This window comes from Staurois parvus, unplaced genomic scaffold (assembly GCF_062004578.1).
Source record: "Staurois parvus isolate SC_StPar_1 unplaced genomic scaffold, SC_StPar_1.0 ptg001938l, whole genome shotgun sequence".
NCBI lineage: Eukaryota > Metazoa > Chordata > Amphibia > Anura > Ranidae > Staurois > Staurois parvus.
Window position 1 is genome coordinate 99,655 of NW_028319734.1, and position 27,803 is coordinate 127,457.

At 45.2% G+C, this 27,803-nt stretch overlaps 1 protein-coding gene across 1 annotated transcript in view; it reads left to right on the forward strand.

The window, feature by feature from the left end:
• Positions 1–27,803, forward strand: part of LOC149433196 (vomeronasal type-2 receptor 26-like) — a 95,680-nt gene that overhangs the window by 31,734 nt on the left and 36,143 nt on the right. The window contains exons 3-5 of the mRNA XM_089664531.1: positions 2,247–2,454; positions 11,181–11,472; positions 17,726–18,074. Of these exons, the coding sequence (XP_089520657.1) occupies positions 2,247–2,454; positions 11,181–11,472; positions 17,726–18,074 (849 nt within the window). The remainder of the gene's footprint in view (positions 1–2,246; positions 2,455–11,180; positions 11,473–17,725; positions 18,075–27,803) is intronic.

Genomic DNA, 27,803 nt, shown 5'->3' on the forward strand with positions numbered 1-27,803 from the left:
AAACACGGCATCGAGTAAAAGCACTACATTTTACACACACTTGTTAGATTAGCACATTTAACCCTTTGATTGCCCCGTCACCAAGCCAGTGCCATTAGTATAGTGTCAGAATATATCATTTTTCACTGATCACTGTATTCCTGCCTCTAGCAACATCAGATAGCGCCAGGGTCAGTTAGTGTCCCTCCCAGCCAGGGTCAGTTAGTGTCCCTCTCAGCTAGCATTGCCCGCACACTATTGCACTCACGCTATAGGTCGCTGATCACCCCCATTACTAGTATAGTGTTTGAACGGATCAAGATATTGATCATGAACAGAACTATACTAGTGCCTGCTTAGTATAGTGTCCCCGAAAATTCAGTGTTAGCAGGATCAGTGATGTTCAAAGTAATTTTCTAACAAAAAAACAGTTTTTTCATGTGAACAAAAAGTGTCAGAAAAGGCTTGGTCTTCAAGAGTGGGTGATGTGTGGCATAAGCTTCTAATGTTGGTCCTGAAATGCCAGAATAGTAGAAGAACCCCCCCCAAATAACCCCTTTTTTGGAAAGTAGACACTCTAAGGTATTTGCTAAGAGGCATGGTGAGTATTTTGCAGATCTCATTTGTTGCCACATGTTTTTGGAAAACGAAGAAAGAAAACAAAAATTTTTTTTGTCTTTTCAAAATGCTGTGACAAAAATGATATCTGTAAAATACTCACCATGCCTCTTATCAAATTCCTTGGGGTGTCTACTTTTGAAAAAGGGGTCATTTGGTGGGGGGTGTTTGTACTAACCTGGCATTTTAGTGCCTTCCGAAACTGTGATAGGTAGTGGGGAAGTGATATGAGGAAATATGCCCTTTGAAAGCCTGGAGGTGGTCATTGGATTTTGGGGGCCTGTATGTAGCTAGGCTGCCAAAAAGTCTCTCACACGTGGTATCCCCATACTCCGGAGAAGTAGAAGTGTGTTTTGGGGTGTTATTCCACATATATCAATGGCATGCATGAGCAATATATTATTAAAGTGACAACTTTGTCGAAAAAAAATGGTAGGTAGTCATTGGATTTTGGGGGCCTGTATGTAGCTAGGCTGCCAAAAAGTCTCTCACACGTGGTATCCCCATATTCAGGAGAAGTAGAAGTATGTTTTGGGGTGTTATTCCACATATATCAATGGCATGCATGAGCAATATATTATTAAAGTGACAACTTTGTCGAAAAAAAAATGGTATTTTTTTAAAAAAAATGGTGGCAAAAAATAAAATGTTCCACGGACTCAACATGCCTCTGCAAAATCCTTGAGGTGTCTACTTTCCAAAAAGGGGTTATTTGGGGGGGGGGTTATTTTAGCACCTCAAGAAATGTGATAGGCAGTCAGAAAGTAAAAGCTACGTAAATTCTAATATATATATACCATAGACTGTAGACGCTACAACGTTCACACAAATCAATTAATTTATATGTATTGGGATTTTTTTTACCACCGACATGCAGCAGAATACATTTTAGCCTACATTTATGACTAACTTTGAGTTTATTGGATATTTTTTATAACCAATAGTAAAAAATATTGTTTTTTCCCCTACATTTTCAGTCTTTTTTTGTTTATAGCACAAAAAGTAAAAACTGCACAGGTGATCAAATACCATCAAAAGAAAGCTCAATTTGTGTGAAAATTAGGACATACATTTTGTTTTTATACAGCATTGCACAACCGCGCAATTGCCAGTTGAATTAGGGCAATGCCGAACAGCAAAAAATGGCCTGGTCATGAAGGGGGGTAAACCTTCTGGAGGGCAAGAGGTTAATCACAATAATAATAATATTATTAATAATAATATAATTCCAACATTTAAACACCACATTGTTGGAGACTGAAGAATTGAAGTGGTATAATTGTGGCATAAATAATAGAATTGTACATTTTTAAATATACTTTGGTGCTAATGTTAAAAAAGGAATATATTTTATATCTTTGCTGAGCTTTCTATAAAATGTTTCTTAGTAAACCTTGTACATGTTTATCAAAGAAAACAACTGAAAGTAGATACAGAAAAAATAGCATATTCAGAACAATGAGAAATCTATTACACTGAAATGTATAAAGAGAGAGGAGAGAGGAGAGATGATGACATTGTCAGTAACTTACTGAGGGCATGTCACTGATCAATGTTCAGTATCATCTCCATATCCATGATATTGATACCAAAGATCGCTTTATGTTCTATGAAGATCAGAATCTTAGTTTCATGTAATCTCTATAAAGGTCTGCTTTTCTGCATTGTCCTGTGGATGACATTATTTATCACCAAGACTCACAATTTACCACCATTCTTTAAAGTCCAGTTGGGGTATGAGGAAGATGAGACTGGATATTATCAAGATGGTGACCTTATTATTGGAGGAGTGTTAACAATATCTACAGGGGTTCTACCAAAGGTGGACAACGATACCCTAACCCTTTATACTATTGGGTAAGTAGCATTTTACAGAATTGTTTTACATTGTTCTCTTTTTCTTTTTGTTGAATGCAGTTGATGAAATGTCCAGGATTTGCCATAACCAGTGATAAAAAATTCAAGGAATTCTGTGAAGATAGAAATATAGGAATTTCATCTGATGACTTGTTTGAAAACCTGTACTGAAGTGTATGAGACTGTCTGTGGTGACCTTCCTAAAAAAATATTAGTTCTTTGGCCAACATGCTGATCCTTCAGGTTCAGTCCTTCCTTGATCACAGACCTGGGACAAAATGAGGCTTCAGAATTCTGACTTTCCTAATCTGAAGGCTTGTTTTTGTCTCAGGATGTATTGAACCAGAGGAATACAGTTTTCCTTTAGGGCAGAAGTTTTGTCATTGTGATATTGATCCTCTATGCATTGTCTAGACGGTCCCTGACTTTGAATAATTATGCAGGATGCACATATTATTATTACACAGCACTTTCTATATCCACTTCAACTTTGGAAGGTTTTACCCCCTTCGAGACCAGGCCATTTTTTTATATTCAGCACTACGCTATTTTTATTGGTAATTGCACGGTCATGCAACACTGTCAGGGGTGTATTTAACGCTAAGCAAAAAAGGACATTTGCCCCTTCGAAGAAGAGACTAACATGGCAGGGGACAGATGACGGGCACCGGGTGAGGCACTGAATGAGCTCCGCCATGGGATCTGAGAGAGGCTGCGGGCTTCTGGAGGGTGTAGGTAAAGGGCGACTCTCGTTCCCGCTTAAGGGCGACACTGGGGATGGCTGGCCGCTTTCATTCTGGAGAGGTGCAGGTGAGTGCTGGAAGAATGCTTCTCTCTGTCTGTAGCTTTGGGAATGGCTAGCTGCTTTTTCTCTCTCTCCTTTTTTTTTTTTTTTTTTATTTGGGAGGGGGGGGGGGCACCCAATTTTTGTGTTGCCTAGAGCAGCACAATCACAAAATAGACCACTGAACAATGTACCCAAACTAAATGTATATACATTTTTTCACACAAACATAGTTTTCTTTTGGTGGCATTTGAGTAACACTGGGTTTTTATTTTGTATCATACGTATTAAAAAAGACAAAAAATTTAAATTAAAAATTTTAAAAAAATGATATTTTCTACTTTCTGCTATAAAACATATCCAATAAAAAAAGATGTAATTTCTTCATAAATGTAGGTTAAAATGTAATTGCTGCATGTCTTTGGAAAAAATCCCAATACATGTATATTGATTGGTTTGCGTGAAAGTCACAGTGTCTACAACTATGGTATACATACTGGAATTTTTTTTTTTTTATAATACTAATGGCGGTGATCATGACATTTAGTGGGACTGTGATAGTGCTGTGGGAAATTTGACACTAACTGACACTGACATCTCCAGTGACACTAATACAGTGATCAGTGATAATACTATACACTGTCACTGTACTAATGACACTGGCTGGGAAGGGGTTAACATCTTAGATAATCAAGAGGTAAAGTGTGTGCCTAATACATGTTAATCTGTCTAATGTGTTCTGATTTTTACTATAAATCTCTTTGATTCTTCTCTCTGCTTTGTAGGGAGTAGAAGTATAGAGATCATTCCCTCTGTACAGAGCCCTGTGTTGATTGTCAAGCAGGTCCTATCCATGAATCATTGGCTGGGACCTGCTGACAAACTTCCACTGTGTACAATCGGCGGGCGGGGGTGCGCACATTCACCTTGTAGGTGGAAGAGTCCAGCGGTGTACAGGTACGTTGCATTGCCTGTATGGGCCACCCGTCCGCAGTACATTGCTGGTGGTCCGCAAGTGGATATAAATATAATTAGTACCACCACCCAGTTTTAAACAATAAAATCAATCACTTATAAAATGAATTATAAAGTAAAGAATCATTAATGACAAAACAAGCCTGTATCCTAATCCTTCACATACATAATCTGGGAAATAGAGGAATAAAAGTCATTCTTTCAAGTGTTTTTTCAGGAGCCTGAGATATATCAATAGAGCAAAATCGGAAGCTCCGTCTCTCTCTCTCTTTTAACCACTTCCAGTCCGGACACTTTCACCCCCTTCCAGTCCGGACACTTTCACCCCCTTCCAGTCCGGACACTTTCCCACCCCCTTCCAGTCCGGACACTTTTACCCCCTTCCAGTCCGGACACTTTTACCCCCTTCCAGTCCGGACACTTTCACCCCCCTTCCAGTTCGGACACTTTCCCCCCCTTCCAGTCCGGACACTTTCACCCCCTTCCAGTCCGGACACTTTCCCACCCCCTTCCAGTCCGGACACTTTTACCCCCTTCCAGTCCGGACACTTTTACCCCCTTCCAGTCCGGACACTTTCACCCCCCTTCCAGTCCGGACACTTTCACCCCCTTCCTGTCCGGACACTTTCCCCCCCTTCCAGTCCGGACACTTTCACCCCCTTCCAGTCCGGACACTTTCCCACCCCCTTCCAGTCCGGACACTTTCACCCCCTTCCTGTCCAGGCCAATTTTCAGCTTTCAGTGCTATCACACTTTGAATGACAATTGTGCGGTCATGCAACACTGTACCCATATGAATTTTTTAGCATTTTGTTTCAGAGAGATAAAACTTTATTTTGATAGTATTTATTCACCACTGGGATTTTTATTTTTTTTTTTTCCAAATAAATAAAAATGTCCAATAATTTTGAAAAAAAAGTGTTTTTCTTATAAAATTTTGCAAATAAATAATCTTTCTTCATCAATCTTGGCCAACATTTATTCAGTTATCTTTTTTGTAAAAAAAAAAAAAAAATAACCCAAATTAGTTTATAACCAAAAATTATATTTTTTCAAACATTTTTGTGTACATTTTTATTTATTTTTTTTATATTATTATTTATGTTTTGTTTTTGTGTTTTTTTTTACATACTGTCACCCTAGCAGTACAGTGTCACCATGGTGACACTGTACTACTTGTGGGGGGTGATGAAGATTTATTTATTTATTTTTTTCTTACACTGATTGCTTTTACACCCATAAAGGCTGTAAAAACAATCATTTCTCCTTCTCTCTAGCTGCATTCTTGCAGCCATTAAGAAATACTGTGTGAGCTGTGATTGGTCACAGCTTGTCACATGGTACAAGACTGTTGTGAATAGCCCTGTACCATGCGACCTCGGTGATCATTCACAGATTTCACACGTAGTAACCAATAATGTCAGAAGTGACATCTTGCTTACTACTCTTCATGTGATCACTGATTGACCAATCAGTGATCACATGGTTGGGACCTCGCACAGAGTTCCCGTACAACGATTGGTGTTCCACTGTGTCCGCAGTGCTGCGTGCTCCCAGGGACCGCGCACAAGCAGGGAGCGGGGAGGCCGTTTATAAACGGCCACCCGCCCCTGCACTGCCACCATCTGGTCGTTTATATACAACAGCTGGACGGGAAGTGGTTAAACCACTGATGGCACGACCAGGAGCCTGAGAAGAAGAGCTCACCTGAGATATATCTCAGGCTCCTGTTGTATCATCAGTGGTTTCTAAGAGTCAGAGACGGAGGTTCCAGGTATATTGTATCACAATCTGATACCCAGCAAGCCTGGTGAGGAGCATAGTGGTGGAGGATTCCGCACAGACAAGTGGCACTTTTTGGATTAAGCACTAATATTCTTTTTTGAACTGTCACATGAAGGACTTTGACTATATTATTGCACGGGCACCTTAACCGTGGCACATTCACAGCTGCGGCTGTCAAACACTGGGTCCCAGACGGTGATTACTCGCTGTTACCTGGTGATTGCCGAGCATCTCCGGCAGTGGGGGGGGGGAACTGTTTGTAAGCAAAACAGTTCTCCTCCACAGCCATGCACATCAGTGTGCTTACAGTGAAGCGCTAACACACAGCCCCACAGTAGAACAGCACACAGTTAACCCTTTGATCACCCTTCCTGCCCAGTGCCATTAGTACGGTGTCAGTGCCTTTTATTAGCACTGATCACTGTGTTGGTGTCACTGGGGATGTCAGCAGGGGCGTATTTACCACAAGAAAAACAAAGCATTTGCCTAGGGCGGCATTTTTCAGGGTGGTAGCAGTGCTCCCCCGGAAGAAGGGATAGAAGAAGAGATACATGTGGCATGGGGACCAGGTGAGATCCGTGAGAGGTTCCAAGCTGCTTGATAGTGTATGGAGAACCCGACTCTTGTTCTGGGGGATGTCCAGAGCTGTGAAGGTGAGTGTCTTTCTCTTTCTCAACGTGGGGGGGTACTATTGGAAGGCTGTCACAGGGTGGTGGGCAGGGGTGTTGTTGGTCAATGTTAGGCTCTCTCCGTATGGGGGTGCCCGATTTTTGTGTTGCCTAGGGCAGCACAAAACCTAAATACACCATTGGATGTCAGTGACACCAAGGCAGTTCCCCCCCAGTGTCAGAATGGCTGCCGCAGTCCCGCTATAAGTCTCTGATCGCTGCCATTACTAGTAAAAATTAAAAACAAATTCCAGTATCTATACCGCCATTTGTAAATGCTATAACTTTCACATAAACCAATTAATTTACATGTATTGGGATTTTTGTTTAGCAAAGACACGGAGCAGAATACATTTTGGCCTAAATTTATGACAAAATTTGATATTTACATTTTTTACTGAACATGTTTAATAGCAAAAAGGCAAAAATATAGTTTTTTTTCCAAAATTGTCGGTCTTTCTATTTTATAGTGCAAAAAATAAAAAACGCGATCAAATACCACAGAAAGAAAGCTCCATTCATGGGAAAAATGGACGCAAATTCCATTTTGGGTGCAGCGTTGCATGATCGTGCAATTGTTAAAATAATGCAGTGCCGTATCTCAAAAAATGGCCTGGTCAGGAAGGGGGGGAAATCCTCTGGGAGGGCAAGTGGTTAATAAGCACTGTTTATATATATATATTGTATATTGATTTGTGGTAATTTTACATATGTATTTATTGGGGTAGTCTCATATATATATATAGCACTGCACCATCTTGATTTATTTGTTCTCTGGGTATTGTCACTTATCTTTGTTGCAAGCAGCTCCAAGACTCTAGCGCTCGCCATTTTTATTTGATTGCTATCAATGACCACTGATTGATCAGATCTCTGTCTTTAGTGAGCACACAGTAGGTGACTGTCAGTCACCGGCTCCCTGCTCTTCCCCTCCAGCGCTCACGGGAATGCCAGGCCATGCAGGGGGCTGGAGTAGTTGGGTCAGGATATCAGCAGCATGCTGAGAATCTGAACCAGCTGTCAATCCAGGCATCTGGGTGGATCTCAGCACTAAAGTGGGGATCTCTCCAGAGTCTGGATCAGCTGAATGATGCCAGCCAATATCAGACTTTAGCCCTGGGCACAACAAAGTGAACTCCTGTGATCTGTAGGGAAAGAAAGGCCAAATGAACTTTGGCTCTACTTCTCCTTTAAAGCAGAACTTGTAAAAAAACTCTGTGCATTTTTGCTGTTTACTTTTTCTGTGGATAAAGTACTATATTCCCAATACTCATTTACATTGGAGGTGGTATATGAGACCCCCTTATTGTTGAAGGAATTTCCAAATTTCAATAACACCCCTTCCTGCAGACCCAGCTGGTGGGAAGAAAGTGGACAGTTTCTGAGGCTGAGGACACTCTTTTCGCTGAGAAGACATCCTGGAGTGTGTCGGGATGTACAACTGTCAGTGGCTGTGTGAGCGGTGGGGAGGGAACCCTTCCTTCTGTGAGGGGAGCTCTTATAGTGTGCAGCCATGAGCTAGATCCGTCACCACTCCCCTCAAAGCATCTCCATGTGGATGTGTTGAATAATAATAACAAAATGTTTCATTTTTGAGAGAGAGCTTTCCTACACACCATGGATCACTTATATGGCCTATTAAGGCCTTTTTTTACGTTAAGGGATGTAATTTTAAAACACATATTGAAATTACATTAGAAGCTTGGGACAACTCAAAAGGGGAGATAGCAATCAACCAGTCATATAGATGTACAGTATAGTCAGTTGTATGGCGTCAGAGATAGTAATAACCATAGAGGTAGAACACCAGTAAATAACAAATCTAGTGTACTCTGTCTTCATAAAAGAAACATAAAAGTAGATAAACAAAAGAAAAATAATTAGCAGGAAATATCCACAAATAAGAACTTTAAATGGTATCTTAGGTTGCAGAGTGCAAGGATAATGTGAATTCTGCAACTCATAGAAGTGGGGGATATGGAATTCAGTAGAGCTCAGCTTATTGGGATCATGGTTATAAGTAAGATGGGCCATAAGAAACTTAAGAAGCCATGAATGATATTAGGATTGTGTAGTGCAGGAAACACATCACATGGATCCAACAGGAGATCAATCTCTTGAGAATCATTTAGGAGGTTTAGAGTGACTGGATTTACATATGTTATTGTTGATAAGACCCCATTGAGACAGTAATTTTCTTCTGGAGATGACCTTGACTTGGTATCAAGAGATCCTCGAACTTTCCACTTCTTAATAGGTGATTTAACAGTACAGATTGGCATATTCAAGGGATTGGAAATCTCTTTATATCCTTTTCCATCTTTATAAAGTTTCATTACCTTGTTATGCAGGACTTTTGACAGTTCTTTTCTGATCCCCATGGCTCAGTATCTAGCCTAGTCAGTGCATCCACGTAAGAGCTAACAAGCTCATTGACTATTTAATAACTGACACTAATTGCAATTTAAAAAGCCACAGATGTGGGACATTAACCTCTAATTGGCATTTTAAGCCATGTGTGTCACCTTGTGTGTCTGTACCAAGGCCAAACATTCCAGGGGAGGGAAACCTTTGATCCGGGCCATTTGGGTGATTTCTGTTATCATTATGTTTTGAAAAGGAGCCAAACAACTATTTAATAATAAATGGCTTCATATGCTCATCATCCTTCAATAAAAGAGCATTTTTTGGCATGATCAGTCATATTTCCAATATCAATGCCAAAATTTCACACTTTATGCCAGGGTATGCAACCTTTTGAGCACAACTGTGTGTGTATATATATATATACTGTATACACACACACAATATATTGCCAAAAGTATTGGGACACCTGCCTTTCCACGCACATGATATTTAATGGCATCCCAGGGCTTATTCCGTAGAGTTCAATATTAAGTTGGCTATAACAGCTACAGCTCTTCTGGGAAGGCCGTCCACAAGGTTTAGGAGGGTGTCTATGGGAATGTTTGACCGTTCCTCCAGAAGCACATTTGTGAGGACAGGCACTGATGACAGCCGAGAAGTCCTGGCTCACAGTCTCCACTCTAATTCATCCCAAAGGTGTTCTATCGGGTTGAGGTCAGGACTCTGAGCAGACCAGTCAAGTTCCTCCACCCCAAATTTGCTCATCCATGTCTTTATGGACCTTGCTTTGTGCACTAGTGTGCAGTCATGTTTTACCAGGAAGAAGCCATCCCCAAACTGTTCCCACAAAGTTGGGAGCATGAAATTGTCCAAAATGTCTTGGTATACCTTAAGAGTTCCCTTCACTGAAACTGAGGGATTGAGTTTTGCTTAGTTCCAGTGAAGGGAACTCTTAAGGTGTCAGCATATTAAGACATTTTGGACAATATCATGCTCCCAACTTTGTGGGAAGAGTTTGGGGATGGCTCCTTCCTGCTCCAACATCACTGCACACCAGTGCACAAAGCAAGGTCCATGAAGACATGGATAAGCGAGTTTGGGATGGAGTAACTTGACTGTTCTGACCTCAACTCCAGAGAACACCTTTGGGATGAATTAGATTGGAGACTGCGAGCCAGGCCTTCTCGGCCAACATTAGTGCTTGACCTCACAAATGTGCTTCTGGAAGAATGGTCAAACATTCCCATAGACACACTCCTAAACCGTGTGGGCGGCCTTCCCAGAAGTTTTGAAGTTATTATGGCTACAAAGGATAGGCCAACTTAACATTGAACCCTACGGACTAAGACTGGGATGCTAATAAAGTTCAGGTGTGTATAAAGTTAGGCATCCCAATACTTTTGGTAATATACAGTAGTATATATATATATATATATATGATCTGTGGTCTAGGGGGCTTAGCTGGATCAAACCCATCTTGTCAGGGAAATCATTAAAGGTCATTGCAGGGATACTCTCATCTCTGTCACCATTATTGTTTGCCATATATGTGATCTCAATGGGAAATACCATTCAATACCATAGTCTTAGCTACCATTGCTCAATATATGGCACACAAATAAAACTAGACAGGGGGACCCTGTGATCATGTCATCGTAGAGGTCAGGCCCATGACCAGGTGAAACAGGTTATTGGGGTGTGGCTTGGGAGGAGGCAAAATTGAAGGCTATTTGGTATACTTAGATCCAGGAGGAATTTTGTTGGAAAAATGTAATTCTAAGAACATTCTGTGATTTTTTTAATCATTAATGGGGTCAAATCGATGTTTGTTTTTAACCACATTGATGACTATGTGGTTTCGTTTGGTAAAGTCTATTTGTTCCCAAATAGAATGCTAAAAGCAAATTAAATTTTGAACTACTTTCGAACAACATTCATCAAGTCATTGAATGTTCTGATAATTTTTTAACAAGTTTTTGTTTTCAAACATTGCTTGAAAATCTACTAGTGTATAGCTTAATGTGTCTCTGTGCCACCAAGACGAGTGTTTGTTTTGTCAGAGATGTAGGAGAGGCCATCAGAGGCCAGTTGGTGTAAGTCCATTGTAAAATGTATGCTAATCCACCACAAATATTTTTTCTTTACAGATTTGATAGTGATACAGTTATAAATGTTTTTGCTTTTCTTTCTGCTATACGCGATGTTAATAAAAATCCAAATATTTTGCCGAATCTTACACTTGGATTTCGTGTACTAGATTCATATTTACATCCTAGTTTTGCTGTAAGGAATGTTCTAAGGATTTTATCTGGACCACGGAAGACAGTCCCTAATTATTCATGTTCTAAAGAAGCTGAACTGGTGGGTTTCATTGGAGATCTTTGTTCAGTGACAACAATTCCAATGGCAGAGATACTGGGAATCTATGGATATACACAGGTAGATGCTGACTATTGTAATTCCCTCCTCATTGGCTTACCTAATCGCAGGTTATCCCCTCTTCAGTCTTTCATGAATGCTGCTGCCAGACTCATTCACCTCCCCAACCATTCCATATCTTCCACCCCTCTCTGACAATCCCTCCACTGGCTTCCCATTGTCCAACAAATCAATTTCAAAACATTAACAATAACATATAAAGCCATTTATAACTCTACCCCAAATTACATCACCGATCTTGTCTCCAAATATCACCCAAACCGTCCTCTCCGCTCCTCGCACAACCCCCTGCTCACTAGCTCGCTTGTCTCCTTCTCCCGCGCTCATCTCCAAGACTTCTCCAGAGCCTCCCCCATCTTCTGGAACTCTCTACCCCAATTTGTCTGTCTATAGCCTACACTTTTAGGTGATCTCTGAAAACCTCTCTCTTCAGGGAAGCCTATCCTGCCCTCAGCTAATAATGGAATCTTCTATTCCTCCTACCAGTCCATCCCCCACAGTTATTACCATTTGTACCACTAGCCCCTCCCTCTTAGATTGTAAGCTCCCAGGATCAGGGTCCTCCTAACCTTCTTGTTATGAACTGTATTGTTGCTGTATTGTCCCCCTTTATACTGTAAAGCTCTGAGCAAACTGTTGGCGCCATAAATCCTGTATAATAATAATAATGATAATAATAATATTCCTTTTATCTTTTCGTCATGTGCAAAATTCTAATAACATAAAGCCAATGAGAAAATCATGTTATTCAATGCAACTGAAATGATTGTGAAAATAACTGTTTTGTGCATGGAACTCCTGGTATTAAGTTTTAAAGGACAATTATATTTTGTATGTTGTCTTTAATTAAACCCCCATCCCCTGATTGTATCCTGCTTGATAAAATGCTTAGCCTCCCCCTTTTGTTTTCACTGTGAGCCCCTGCCCAGAATAGCAAAGTCTTTGCAAGTGTAGCACCTTCCTAGTTAGTACAGGCTGTTAGGAAAATTTAGTACAGCTCTTCTGTAATCAGTGGAGCCGGGGGTCATTATTCTGGCTTGCTTGGTGTTTCACCAACTGATGCTCTGATTGCTTTCCTCTGGTGGGGGGGAGAAGTAGAGTGGGGATCGGTGGTGATGACAGGGGAGCAATGTTAGAGGGAGGGTAATGATGATGGGCTGGCTTCTTGTTGCAGTGTGGTGAGTGTAGGACAGCCATCAGTGGATGCACATGCCGGGCTCCTGTCTGTGTGATGAGTGACATGTGAGGTCAGACCTCGGCTCTAGCAGTGTGTGTGATCCTCCAGTGCTTAGTAATGATCATTCCTCATCCATGAGATCACATGACAGTGTATGTGCGCATCAAAGTGAATGTAAAAATCTCACAACTGGTCCAGTGTGAACAGTCTGTGGTGAAGGCTGGATGTCCCACCAGAGGCTCTATGCCCCCTCCTCCAGTACCACTGAATGTAGACTGAAGGGGGAATAGTTCAGTTGGATTTCTTCTTCCTCCATTACCTGCTTCCTTTTTGGAATGCCCCAAATTGCTCTGCATGGGGGAGCACTAGGAAGGATGATATGGATTTCCTGGCAGAGGACATTTGATCTGATCCAGTAGTGACCACACTTAGGGGTGGGATGGCTGTGACCTGTATACCATGAATAGATCCCATAGACTGGAGGAGCCCAGGGTGACCACTCTATATGCTCTTATGTCCAGCATGCTATGTACTGGGAGGTAAGGCAGACTTCCTACACCCCCAGTGCCATCTAGCTGGATGAGCTCTGATCACACACTACTATTTCATTCACTGCTCATCCATAGAATACCTAGAGTTGCCACCTGTCCAGGATTCATCCTGACAGTCTGGGTTTTGAATCATGTGTCCAGATTTCAGTCTGCCGGAAAATTGGACACATTAGTCAGATCACACTGTGGCTCCCCAAGTAACCAAAATATTCACACACAAATGCCATTCCAAGAGCTGTGGGTGGCTGGGGGCAGGACTGGCATAATTGGGGGAATGGGGTGATGATGTCACCAAGAGAAATTTGGCCACACCCACTGTTCGCCGTGGCACGCTATGTGCCTCGCTTTACTACTCTCCCCTTCGGGCACCTAAAGGTTTCCCAGGTCTTTTATGATCCTATAGTGTATACTTCAGTAAATAAATTTGCCCTGCACCGCTACAGTGTTCAGGTTTGGTTTAAAGAAACGGTGGCAACCCTAGGCCAGGGGGCCATGGTTGCGGCAGTCAGTGGTGGCAGAGTGTGGTGGTGAGGGGGGGGGGGTTGGTTACGTGTTGCATAGGGAAGCACAAGAACTAAATACATCACTGAACGCATCATGGAACGCAGCGTGGCATGACTTCATCACACCAGTGCTGCAGTCCTTGGTGCGTTCCAGCTCTCACTCCAGATGTTGTATTGGTGACCAGTTACTGTATGTAGGGCTACACCGATAGGGCCAGACTGAAAGGCAGGAAAAGTAATAAGATTTATTAGGAATGCACACTTTTTTTTAAAATACAAGCACCAACAAAACACAAAACTCCCTATCTAACCTGACAATTAAAATGACATTAAAGTTTCATTTTTTTTTCAATAAATAACAAACATATCATACTTACATGCTCTGTTTAATGGTTTTGCAAAACCCCAATCCTCCCATCCTGGGGTCCCCTGCCGGCATTCCAGGCTCCTCCCCCCTCCTTATTGCGCACCATAGGAAGTCGCTTCCTATGGTGGTCACTTGTACGTGCTTGCTTCAAAGCTGAGCTTCATGTGTCTATACAGACATACATCCTGGCTTGGCCTGGCCCCCACTGTCTACTCACTGGTCTTGAGCCAATGGCTTCCAATGCTGTGGGAGATGGCAGACATGCGCAGTGCTGGACCAAGATCGAGCTCAGGTGAGTATATAGGGGGGCTGTGGGGAGAGTTGCTTCTACCACTTTAATTAAATAATCTACAAACCAATGCAAATTTCCTAAGATATGTACAAGTGTAAACTACCTAAACTAAATGCAAAGCAGCAGGAGGAATCAGGTAACACAGTGTAAATTAGGAGGAACAAGGAACAGTGGATATGATGGGTCAGGAACAAGGGCGGACTGACAACTCATGGGGTCCCCGGGCAATAGGGAATCATGAGGTCCCTGTGTCCTAGCCTACACCCAAAAAACCCTATGAAAAAGCCAATGAAAGGTACCAGGGGCATCTCATGGGGCCCCCTACTGACCCCGGGCCCTCGGGCAGTGCCCGAGCGCTCAAATGGTCAGTCCGCCCCTGGTCAGAAACAGGGCCAGAACAGGAATCACATACACAGGAAGCAGGTACAGGCAGTAGGAACAGGAGGATGGGGATAAAGGTTCATAGGAAGCAGGATCAGGATAACTGGCAAGGAGAAGCAAGTAAAACAGGTAAGGAACTGGGCCAGGACATGGTTCAGGATCACAGAAAGCAGCAACAGGATGAATGGCAGCAGGGGTGAAGTTTGTGATTGGAGGGAGTACAAAGACAAATGTCACATAATGCATTGCAGAGCCTGGGAAATCTGGACAGGTACAGAGGTTGCATATCCACATTTAAACACTCTTGTTCTCATGGGGACAAGGTGCTTTGCCAGGGTTGTCCCTCAAAGCAAGGCCCATATTGAGGACATGTGGCCTGGTATGGTTCAGGAGGAGGAAAAAGTACCCTCCCCCCATTCCTGGCCATCTAGGCTGCATGCTTGGATAAGGGCCTGGTATGGATATTGGAGAGGGGCCCTATGCTTTTTTTCCACTTCTGTGTCGGAATACCCCTTAACCTCCCTGGCGGTATGATTATTTCAGATTTTTGGTGCTGAAAGCGGTACCATTTTTTTGCATGGAAATATGTATTTTTTTTATTGTAGGCTGTAATTTTTAGGAAAAACTCACTGAAATCTGTCCGAACAAGAGTCTAGACAACATCCCGGGTATGATAAAATTTGAAACACAAAATCATAAATTATAATTTAATAAATAATCATAAAAATAATATAAAAATAATAAAAAATTTAATTCAATAATATAATCAAACCAAAAACACTGAAATGTGAAATAGAGCGCCAAGTTCGCACATTGCTGAGCTCAGTCGCAAAATCGTTTTCAGTTTCTGATGACGAATTTCCCCCACGAATCATTATCACTCAATTCTGTAAGTGGTTCTGATTTACTATCGCTGTTCTCTAGCCGATCTAAACTGCTTTTGACCTAAAGGGACACTTTTTGGACGCCATGGACATTTCTCAGTTTCCAGGCAGAAAGAACAGACAAAATGCAGGCAGGGCGCAGGACAAAGCACTCGGGACAATATGTATGTGAAATAGGTTGAAACAGCAATGTTTTACTGTGTAAAATGAAAAAAAAAAAAAAATGACATTTTTTAAAATTTTTAAATTTCCCGCCGCCGGCGGCAGCGGCGCCCGTACGTCCCGACGTCACAGGGACAGGACACAGAAGCCGGATGCCGGCATCGGCCGGAGGAGATGGCCGGGGACGCTGCAGGGGACACATCGTGGGAGCGCAGGGTAAGGTAAGTAAAGAACACATGCGGGAGCAGTGCCGCATGGTATTCCCGAGTGTAGCTCGGGGTTACCGCTTTTGGTACTGAAATGTTACCCCGAGCTACACTCGGGAATACCGCCAGGGAGGTTAAACTCTATACAAGGTTCAAATAGTCAGGTGTAGAGAATCCACATTCTTTCTGGCAAGTCCCCCTAAAAATGTTGGTGGTGTCTGTCCTATGAATTTTGGGGGGCACCCCATGCTGTTTACTATCCCCACCCCTTTGTTCACATTCACCTTTTAGCTGGGAATTTCCAATGAAATGGGTTAGGTGGGGATGATTCACTGTTAGCAATACTGGTGCACTTCCCACTCCAGCAGGAGGTTTGACTCATTCGCTGAACCTCCAAACAAGCAAAACTCCGTCAGAGCATGGGTTGACGCTGAACTAGAAGCTACTGGACCAGGCTTGTTTTAGCTTGAGTTCACACAGGATTGGTGTGGAAAACCTCCCTGCACTCATCCCATGCTGAGCGGAGAGTGGGCGATTGGGGATGTATACCATGGAAGCAGATGCTCCATATTCTCAGTGGTAGGAGAGGAGAGAAAGTGGTGAGGATTTCAGATCCCCACCACTTTTCCTCCTCGCTTTGCAGAGATGACAGTTTGGGCTAGAGGGATTTTGATTAATCAGCACCCTCACATGGACGGTGCTGACCAATTAGATGCCATCTAGCCTGTACTGTCATCCCTGCAAGGAGAGGAGAAAAAAAACACTTCACAGGTCTAGGGATTTGAAATCCGCACCGCTTTCTCTCCTCTCCTTGCAGCAAAGAAGCTGATTGGCTACCATGCACAGCTCCACCAGATTCTGAGTGAACCAGCTTTAGTATATAAACCCCTATATGTCTAGACCAGGGGTAGGCAACCTTAACCTCTTCCTGACCACCCTATAGCAGAACTACTGCTACAGGGTGGCGCACATTTGCCGCCCTACATACGCTGCCATTGGTGGCTACAGCTGTCAATCACCGGGTCCCGGCTGAAGATTGACCACTGACACCTGGCAATCGCCAAGAAACACTGACAGGGGAGAGGTCTGTATGTAAACAACAGCATGCTGCTTACATAGTGAAACACCTTCCTAACCCCTTCCTACCCAGGGCAATTAGTACAGTGTCAGTGCATTTTATTAGCACTGATCACTGTATTAGTGTCACTGTGGATCTCAGTGGCAGTTAGTCAGTTCCCCCCAGTATCAGAATGCCTGCCGTAGTCCCGCTATAAGTCGCTGATCACCGCCATTACTACTATATATAAAAAAATACTATACTATTCTGCCCAGTGTATTACTTCACAATGACCTGAAGATCTCTTCTTTCCTGCTGCCGGCACCACTCTGGAGACCCCTAGCCGGGATAAGAGGTGGAGTGCAGTGGGTATCATGGGACAGGAGCCGCCACTACAGAGGAGGCATCGGCTTATGCGGCTCTTGTTCCTTACTACAGATCCAGCTTTATAAGTAGCATTGCACTCTGTTTGCTGCTCAGGGATGGGGGGTCCGCAAGCCCAGACCACTATCTACCAGTCACCTAGCCACGATCAACTTATAGATAGCAATCCACAGGTTGCTGACCCCCAGTCTAGACTATAGTAGACTGATTTAATTCCTTTTATCTTGTGGATATATTTCATAAAATCGACTTCAGCATTGAAAATAATGGCTCTTTTTCTGTTCTATAGATCAGTTATGGAGCTACGGACTATTCTCTAACTAACAGGCTTCTCTATCCTCATGTATTCCGGACAGTTCAGAATGACCATGTTCATTATATGGCTGTTATTAAGTTGCTGAAACATTTTAGCTGGACGTGGGTTGGAATAATTGCATCACAAGATGATGCTGGAGAAAAAGATAAAGAGATATTAAAAAAGTACATGAAAAGTAACAGTATTTGTGTGGAATATACAATATCAATCGGGTCTTATATGTTTGCTAATGCCATTTATGTAGAGCGTGCTATAAAACGTGATATCTCTGTTATTAAAGAGTCTAAAGCTAAAGTATTTGTAATATGTGGATCACTTACCAGTCAGAGTGTATTTTATATGTATTTACATGATGTAAGTACTAGCTTTGAAAAAACATTTATCTTTCCTCCTCTGAGGTATTTGAGCTTTTCTGGAGATAATCCAATATCTGCCTTTAATGGTAGCTTGGCTGTGGATTTATACCCTTTATTCATTCCAAATAAACAACATTTTTTTGATGGAATCGACAAGACTTTTAGCTTAACTAATTCATTTGGAGACATCTATATTTTATCAATTGCAAAGTGTATGTCTGCAAACAAAGAAAATGAAAATAGTACCATATCATGTCCACTTAACTATACTGATTGTATAATGGAAGAAATGGTTCCAAATTTATTTCCTTTTGTGCATCAAGGACTCGCTCCACGGATTTATTATGCAGTGAAAGCTATGGCTGAAGTACTGCATTATATGAACCTGATCTATAAAGGAACATTGAATACAAAACAACCTTACAGGCACAAGGTAGAGTACTCTCTTTTTTTGGTAAATATAAAATGAAAAAGCGATATGGTCAAATTTCAAATATTTAATCCCTCTACATAAAAAAGAAAAAGAAAAGTTGTTCCTGTAATAAAACAATTTTGTTGGTGATGTTGACATATTCAGAGGAGGATTGGGAATTTATAGCCAGGGGGGCAAACACCACCAATTGGCCCATTCATGGTAGGGACACTTTCAGGGACAAATCACGCTGCAATATGAACGGGTGAATAAATGTTTTTTTGCACTACTGTTTCCTTGCTCTGTCAGGCTTCCCTCTACTAAGTCACCGGTCACACCACTGCGATTTAAAATTGTGAGATTTGTGTGCAATTTCAGGTGCAATTTCTGAAGACTTTATGGCTACTTGTGAAGATTTTCAATGATTTCTTGCAATTTGCAGTGCAATTTACATTATATTCTATGTATGTGAAATCGCAACAAATCTGCAGAAAAAGTAATGCAAGAACTATAGAAATTGCGCTGAAGCAAATCGGACATGTTAAGACACTGACATTCACATTCATTAGATGAAATTTCAGGTGTGATTTCAATTCACATTAGGTTCAATTAAAATCGCACCGGTATGATTGGGCACTAACATGTTTTTTCAGCTACACCCTATACATATACACTATATTGCCAAAAGTACTTGGACACCCCTCCAAATCATTGGATTCAGGTGTTGCAATCCCCTCCATGGATGCAGGTGTATAAAATCAAGCCCATAGGCATGCAGACTGCATTTACAATCATTGGTGAAAGAATGGGTCGCTCTCAAGAGCTCAGTTAATTCAAGCGTGGTACCGTGATAAGTTGCCCCCTATACATTAAGTCCATCCGTGAAATTGCCTTGCTACTAAATATTCCATGGCCAATGCTTAGTGGTATTATAACAAAGTGGAAGCAACTGGGAACAGCAACTTTCATGTAAAATGAGAGAGCGGGGGGCATGACTTGGGGCGCATGGAGCTGTAGGGATCAGGGGTGTTCCAGAGTCCATAGAATCTAAGGACTTAGTCGGAGCAGTTACTGCCATCTTCAACCAGTTACTGCAACAGCCTAAAGATGCATATATTGAGCTGGACTGCGTACACCGCACTCTGGGCCACAGGAATCCTGACCCCTCTTTTGTTCATGATATTCTATGCAGGGTTCCCTGTTTCAAGGTCAAGGATGCCATTATGCGTGCAGCCAGCACACAAGATACCATCTTGTTTAACGAGATACCAGTGATGTTCCTCCCTGACATTTCCCACTCACTCAGCTGTTACAGGATTGACACATTAGATACCAATGGCGGTTCCTCTTTCAACTCAGTGCCTCCCAGAATGGTAAATCTGTGCAGTTCCGCACTCTTGGGGACTTGCCCACCTTCCTCGGCACTTTTGAACTGCCTCAAGTGGCTTTTCTGGACTGGCCCTTTCATCCGCCAACTCCAGGTCTTCCTTTTGCCCCACAATGGCAGTGGTCCAGCAGGAAGAAGCTCTCCAGATTCTCTTCTCAGAAGATTCCAGATGGTTGACTTCCAAGCTGCTATGCATTGGGAGGTTTTCCTTTTTCTATTTGTGTTTGCATTTGACTGCATGGCCTCCACCCCTACTAGGTGGTTTCCGAAGTTCTGTTGGTTCCATGCTCTTAAATAACTACATTAATGTTATTTTTCTTGAATTGTAATTGTTACATGTGTTTTTTTTTGTTATCCATTCCTTGTGTGTTTTGGTTTGGGGTTAGCTCCCGAGTACTACCACCTGTGTTTTTGGGGGGAATGGTAGGGGGCTCCTTCAATCCTTCCTGTGAGGGTTTTGCGCCCCACCTTTCTTTTTGTGGGGTAAGCTCTCCCACTGCTCGCGGGCTCATGCTTCTCTGGGGAGGAGGATAGCTTGTTTTCCTCCATTTACCTCCTGAGGGTATGTTATACACATTTTTCATGAAGGGGTTGCTCTTTAACTTGAGTAGCTTCCTTCTTGGTATCTGTTTCCCTGTGGGAGGCCTGGACCAGGACCTGCTCAATGTGCCTTTGACATTCCCCACCTAGGCATTTGTTTCCCTCGCCCTTTATTCCCTATGGTGGGTAGGACCCCAATTAGTTTCTCCTCTGTCAACTGCAGAGGATTTAATACCCCAGAGAAGCAGAGCCAAATGCTCTATCACTTTCATGAGACTGGATCCCAAATTTTTCAGGAGACCCATTTCCATATGGACAGTATTCCGGTTCTCCAAAAGTCTCTACTACACCCAATGGTACCACAGTACTAATACACAAGCCAGGTCTAAGGGGGTGTTGGTGGCCTTCCATAATATCTTTAGTCCTGAGGTCTTGGACTCCCACATAGATCCTACCAGTCATTATATTGTTCTTAAATTGAAACATCAGGACTTTGTCTTTATAGTGGTAAATAGAGATGAGCGAAGTATTCAAAAATTCGATTCGACTGATTCGGCGAATTCGTGGAAAATATTTGATTCGAGTGGAATATATTCGCTGTGAATTTAACTTAAAAAAGGGTGTTTCTAGGCTTCAGAGAGACTTAATATTAGTGCAGAACACTGTACCTTTAATTTAAATGCCCTTGGAGTCTGCTGGGGAAGAGAAATAATACTGTCAGTGAGTATGACATGCAGATGAGTGCCGTTGATCTTAGAATCACCGCACACTTCACTCATTTGGCCAGTCACGGGGCCAAAACCAGTGTTTGGAGCCACAGTGTGGCGGTGGAGGCAGCAGCAATGGGAGGCCATACAGCAACCTATGGCAAAATGGAAACCAGCAGGAGTGTGAGGAGACCTGAAAGTGGCACATGGCAGAGTGGGAGCAATGGGAGGCGGTACAGGGACCCATGTCACACTGTGGACCCAGCAGCAGCGTGACGAGGCGGTACGGGGGCCCATGGCAGATTTGGGGCCTGGCAGCACCTATAGGAGGCCTGTAATCTGCCAGCAACCTATGACAAAATGGAAACCAGCAGGAGTGTGAGGAGACCTGAAAGTGGCACATGGCAGAGTGGCAGCAATGGGAGGCGGTACAGGGACCCATGTCACACTGTGGACCCAGCAGCAGCGTGACCAGGCGGTACCGGGGCCCATGGCAGATTACGGGCCTGGCAGCAGCAATGGGAGGCCCGTAATCTGCCAGCACCCTATGACAAAAAATTGAACACACTAGCAGTGTGTGAGGAGACCTGAAAGTGGCACATGGCAGAGTGTGGCGATGGAGACAGCAGCAATGGGAGGCCGTACAGGGACCCATGAGAGACTGTGGACCTGGCAGCAGCATGAGGAGGCGGTATAGGGGCCCATGGCAGATTAGGGGCCTGGCAGCAGCTATGGGAGGCCCGTAATCTGCCAGCACCCTATGTCAAAAAATTCAACACACCAGCAGTGTGAGGAGACCTGAAAGTGGCACATGGCAGAGTGTGGCGATGGAGACAGCAGCAATGGGAGGCCGTACAGGGACCCATGAGAGACTCTGGACTTGGCAGCAGCATGAGGAGGCGGTATATAGGGGCCCATGGCAGATTAGGGGCCTGGCAGCAGCTATAGGAGGCCCGTAATCTGCCAGCACCCTATGTCAAAAAATTCAACACACCAGCAGTGTGTGAGGAGACCTGAAAGTGGCACATGGCAGAGTGTGGCGATGGAGACAGCAGCAATGGGAGGCCGTACAGGGACCCATGAGAGACTCTGGACCTGGCAGCAGCATGAGGAGGCGGTATATAGGGGCCTATGGCAGATTAGGGGCCTGGCAGCAGCTATGGGAGGCCCGTAATCTGCCAGCACCCTATGTCAAAAAATTCAACACACCAGCAGTGTGTGAGGAGACCTGAAAGTGGCACATGGCAGAGTGTGGCGATGGAGACAGCAGCAATGGGAGGCCGTATAGGGACCCATGAGAGACTCTGGACCTGGCAGCAGCATGAGGAGGCGGTATATAGGGGCCCATGGCAGATTAGGGGCCTGGCAGCAGCTATAGGAGGCCCGTAATCTGCCAGCACCCTATGTCAAAAAATTCAACACACCAGCAGTGTGTGAGGAGACCTGAAAGTGGCACATGGCAGAGTGTGGCGATGGAGACAGCAGCAATGGGAGGCCGTACAGGGACCCATGAGAGACTCTGGACCTGGCAGCAGCATGAGGAGGCGGCATATAGGGGCCCATGGCAGATTAGGGGCCTGGCAGCAGCTATAGGAGGCCCGTAATCTGCCAGCACCCTATGTCAAAAAATTCAACACACCACCAGTGTGTGAGGAGACCTGAAAGTGGCACATGGCAGAGTGTGGCGATGGAGACAGCAGCAATGGGAGGCCGTACAGGGACCCATAAGAGACTCTGGACTTGGCAGCAGCATGAGGAGGCGGTATATAGGGGCCCATGGCAGATTAGGGGCCTGGCAGCAGCTATAGGAGGCCCGTAATCTGCCAGCACCCTATGTCAAAAAATTCAACACACCAGCAGTGTGAGGAGACCTGAAAGTGGCACATGGCAGAGTGTGGCGATGGAGACAGCAGCAATGGGAGGCCGTACAGGGACCCATGAGAGACTCTGGACTTGGCAGCAGCATTAGGAGGCGGTATATAGGGGCCCATGGCAGATTAGGGGCCTGGCAGCAGCTATAGGAGGCCCGTAATCTGCCAGCACCCTATGTCAAAAAATTCAACACACCAGCAGTGTGTGAGGAGACCTGAAAGTGGCACATGGCAGAGTGTGGCGATGGAGACAGCAGCAATGGGAGGCCGTACAGGGACCCATGAGAGACTCTGGACCTGGCAGCAGCATGAGGAGGCGGTATATAGGGGCCCATGGCAGATTAGGGGCCTGGCAGCAGCTATAGGAGGCCCGTAATCTGCCAGCACCCTATGTCAAAAAATTCAACACACCAGCAGTGTGTGAGGAGACCTGAAAGTGGCACATGGCAGAGTGTGGCGATGGAGACAGCAGCAATGGGAGGCCGTACAGGGACCCATGAGAGACTCTGGACCTGGCAGCAGCATGAGGAGGCGGTATATAGGGGCCCATGGCAGATTAGGGGCCTGGCAGCAGCTATAGGAGGCCCGTAATCTGCCAGCACCCTATGTCAAAAAATTCAACACACCAGCAGTGTGTGAGGAGACCTGAAAGTGGCACATGTTTGGGGCATGATTCATGGCGGATTTAGTCAGTTGTGTCAGGAACTGGTGGTTTGAAATCCAGACTAATCCACACCTGATTCATTTTCACAAACGTGAGTCTCTCCACACTTTGGGTGGACAGTCGTGTCCTCCGCGGAGTTACAATACCTCCTGCCGACTAAACACGCGCTCCGATGCCACGCTACTGGCCGGGCATGACAGCCTTTCAAGGGCAAATTCAGCTAGTTGGGGCCAAAGGTCAAGTTTCGTTGCCCAGTAGTCAAGGGGATTGTCTACCTCGGTTGGCAGGGTGCTGTCCAAGTAGGCCCAAGCCTGTTGTTTGAGGTCCTGCTCCAGGTCCACCTGATGCTGCTGCTGCTGCGGCTGGTTAGTAGTTTCCTCACTGCGCTGGTGAAGAAAGCTACTCATCATCGACTGCAGACTGAGGCAGCCGCTGCTGGTGGAGCTGCCACTGCTCCTACCACCCCACCCCTCCCCTGCTGCCATGGCAGCGGAACGCGAGCGCACAGGGCCCACAGTGTCTGAGGATGGACGTTGGCGCACAAAGGCAGAGACCAACTGACTACATAGGTGGTTTTTATAGTACGTTATTTTGGCCTCCCTCTCAGCAGGTGTGAAAAAGGCCACCATTTTTGAACGGTAGCGAGGGTCCAACAAGGTGGACAGCCAAAAGTCATCCCTCTGTCTGATGGTTATTATTCGGCTGTCGCTACGCAAGCAACCGAGCATGCTATGGGCCATTTGTGCCAAGGAATGCGAGGGACTCCCTGCCTCCATCTCCACAGCATACTGCCACGGTGCGTCTGGGTCCTCTGTCTCCTCCTCCTCCTCTACCAGATGCTCCTGCTCCTCCACTCCTGTCCGCTGAGTGGAAAAACCACCCATTTCACTCAATAATTCCTGAGCACCAATGTCCTCCTCTACCTCCTCCTCTTCTTCCTGTCCTGCCCCCACAGGGGTCATGTGGCGTTGAGATCTGTGCGCCACGTCTACCGCACCCTGACCAGCCATTGTTAACAGCATTTGTTCAAGGACGTGCAACAGAGGAATGACGTCGTTCATCCCATAGTCCTGCCGACTCACGAATAGCGTGGCCTCCTCAAAGGGCCTGAGCAAGCGGCAGGTGTCACGCATGAGCTGCTAATGGCTGACATCGAAGTTACACAGGGGAGTACCTTTATCCGCTTGTAACATCAGGAAATCGGTGATGGCCTTTCGCTGCTCGTAAAGGCGGTCTAACATGTGTAGGGTTGAATTCCACCTTGTTGCAACGTCGCAGATCAGGCGATGATGTGGAATTCCGTTCTGCCGCTGCAGCTCAAGGAGGGTGTGCTTTGCGGTGTAGGAATGGCTGAAATGCATGCAAAGTTTACGTGACATTTTAAGGATGTCTTGCAGTGGGATGGTGGATTTTAGGAACCGCTTGACAACCAGATTGAACACGTGAGCCATGCATGGCGCATGGCACAACCTTCCTTGACGCAGAGCAGACACCATGTTCTTTCCGTTGTCGGTCAACATGGTTCCGATTTTCAGTTTGCGCGGAGACAGCCATCTGTCGATTTCTTTGTTCATTACACTGAGAAGTTCCTCCCCTGTGTGACTACGTTCGCCAAGGCATACCAGGTGCAGAACAGCGTGACACCGTTGCGCCCTGCACATGTGATATGCCGGTCGGGTAATGGGACTTGGCACGGGGGTGGCGGCTGAGGACACGGCGGAAGAAGAGGTTGTAGAGGCGGACATCTTTTGTGGACCAAGGACGTGCAAACGTGGAGGCAAAAGCGGCGTGACCTGTCCAAGTTGCTGGTGCGGCTGTGCCGGCACCACGTTCACCCAGTGGGCCGTAAATGACATGTACTGTCCCTGACCGTAGTTACAGCTCCACACGTCGGCGCTGCCGTGCACTTTGGCAGAGACCGACATGCTCAAAGACTGGCCCACCATGTCTTCTACATGTGAATGCAGGGCTGGCACTGCCTTTTTGGCGAAGAAATGACGGCTTGGCACTCTCCACCGAGGTAGTCCCAACATGGCCCCCCTGGCCACGCTTGACTTTCTGGCCACATAGTCGACATACGGCTACGTTTACTTCCTCGGGCGGCTTGACGAAAAATTGCCACACCGCCGAGTAGGAAACTTTGCCCCCGATACTCCTCACTGGCTGACTGCTGCTTCCTCCGTGCACACCGGCACCACTACTGGCCGTGGTGGTAGGCTGCAGTGGAGCTGGTGCTCTACTCCGTGGCCGTTTGGCTCCACTGACACTGCTGCGACCCTGCTGCTGTCTCCTGGGCAACCCACCGACTGTTTCGCTCACTGCCAAGCTGCCACCCTCTTCTCCTGATGATGCGGAAGAAATTGCCTGATGACGACGAGGCTGCCAAGTGCGATCAACCTCCTCATCATCAAGTAGGGTCTCCGCCTCACTACTAGCCCCCTCGGCTGCGTCTGGGTCAGGAGACAGACCTGTCTCTAGACCGGCTACCGGGCCACTCTCCTCGCCACTACTTCTTCGCCTGGCTGCTGAAAAGGCGGATGTCTCCCCCCGTTCCTGACCGCCCTCTGTTAGCTCTTCCTCACTGTACAGTGGGGCTGAGCCCACAGCATGCGATACTTCGCTTGGTGAGGGAACACCAAAGGACAGGGGCAGGTAGAGGACACGTGATTTCAGTGGGCTTGGTCCCGGGCCATGCCAACTAACGGTTGTGTCTGACGTACCCACCGACCGTTGGCTGTAGGTGTCAGAGGTGACCTGGGAAGAGGAAGACGACCGAGCCAACCAATCGATGACGGCAGGGTTGTCGGTGGAGACACGACCGCTGGATGACACCGGGAGCACTGGCCTCTGGCTGCGAATAGTGCTGCCTTGACCCCTTCCTCTGCTGCCACGTCTGCTCGCTCCTAAAACATTGCCTCCTCTGCCACTCCTCTGCATGTTGTCTGACATACTCTTTAATTCAACGATTCTGTGTCCCTGAGTAACAATTCTGTGTCCCTGAGTAACAATTCTGTGTCTGTCCCTGAGTAACAATTCTGTGGCCCTAAGTAACGGTTCTGTGTCCCTCAGTAACAATTCTCTGGCACTCAGTAACAATTCTGTCTGTCCCTGAGTAACAATTATGTGGCCCTAAGTAACGTTTCTGTGGCCCTCAGTAACAATTCTGTGTCCCCCTGATTAACGTTTATGTGGCCCTAAGTAACGGTTCTGTGGCCCTCAGTAACAATTCTGTGTCCCTCAGTAACAATTCTGTGTCTGTCCCTGATTAACGTTTACGTGGCCCTAAGTAACGGTTCTGTGGCCCTCAGTAACAATTCTGTGTCCCTGATTAACGTTTCTGTGGCCCTAAGTAACGGTTCTGTGGCCCTCAGTAAAAATTCTGTGTCCCTCAAGAAACAATTCTATGTCTGTCCGTGAGTAACAATTCTGTGGCCCTAAGTAACGGTTCTTTGGCCCTCAGTAACAATTCTGTGTCCCTGATTAACGTTTATGTGGCCCTAAGTAACGGTTCTGTGGCCCTCAGTAACAATTCTGTGTCCCTGATTAACGTTTATGCGGCCCTATGTAACGGTTCTGTGGCCCTCAGTAACAAATCTGTGTCCCTCAGTAACAATTCTGTGTCTGTCCCTGATTAACATTTACGTGGCCCTAAGTAACGGTTCTGTGGCCCTCAGTAACAATTCTGTGTCCCTGATTAACGTTTCTGTGGCCCTAAGTAACGGTTCTGTGGCCCTCAGAAAAAATTCTGTGTCCCTCAAGAAACAATTCTGTGTCTGTCCGTGAGTAACAATTCTGTGGCCCTAAGTAACGTTTCTGTGGCCCTAAGTAACAGTTCTGTGGCCCTCAGAAAAAATTCTGTGTCCCTCAAGAAACAATTCTGTGTCTGTCCGTGAGTAACAATTCTGTGGCCCTAAGTAACGTTTCTGTGGCCCTCAGTAACAATTCTGTGTCCCCCTGATTAACGTTTATGTGGCCCTAAGTAACGGTTCTGTGGCCCTCAGTAACAATTCTGTGTCCCTCAGTAACAATTCTGTGTCTGTCCCTGATTAACGTTTACGTGGCCCTAAGTAACGGTTCTATGGCCCTCAGTAACAATTCTGTGTCCCTGATTAAC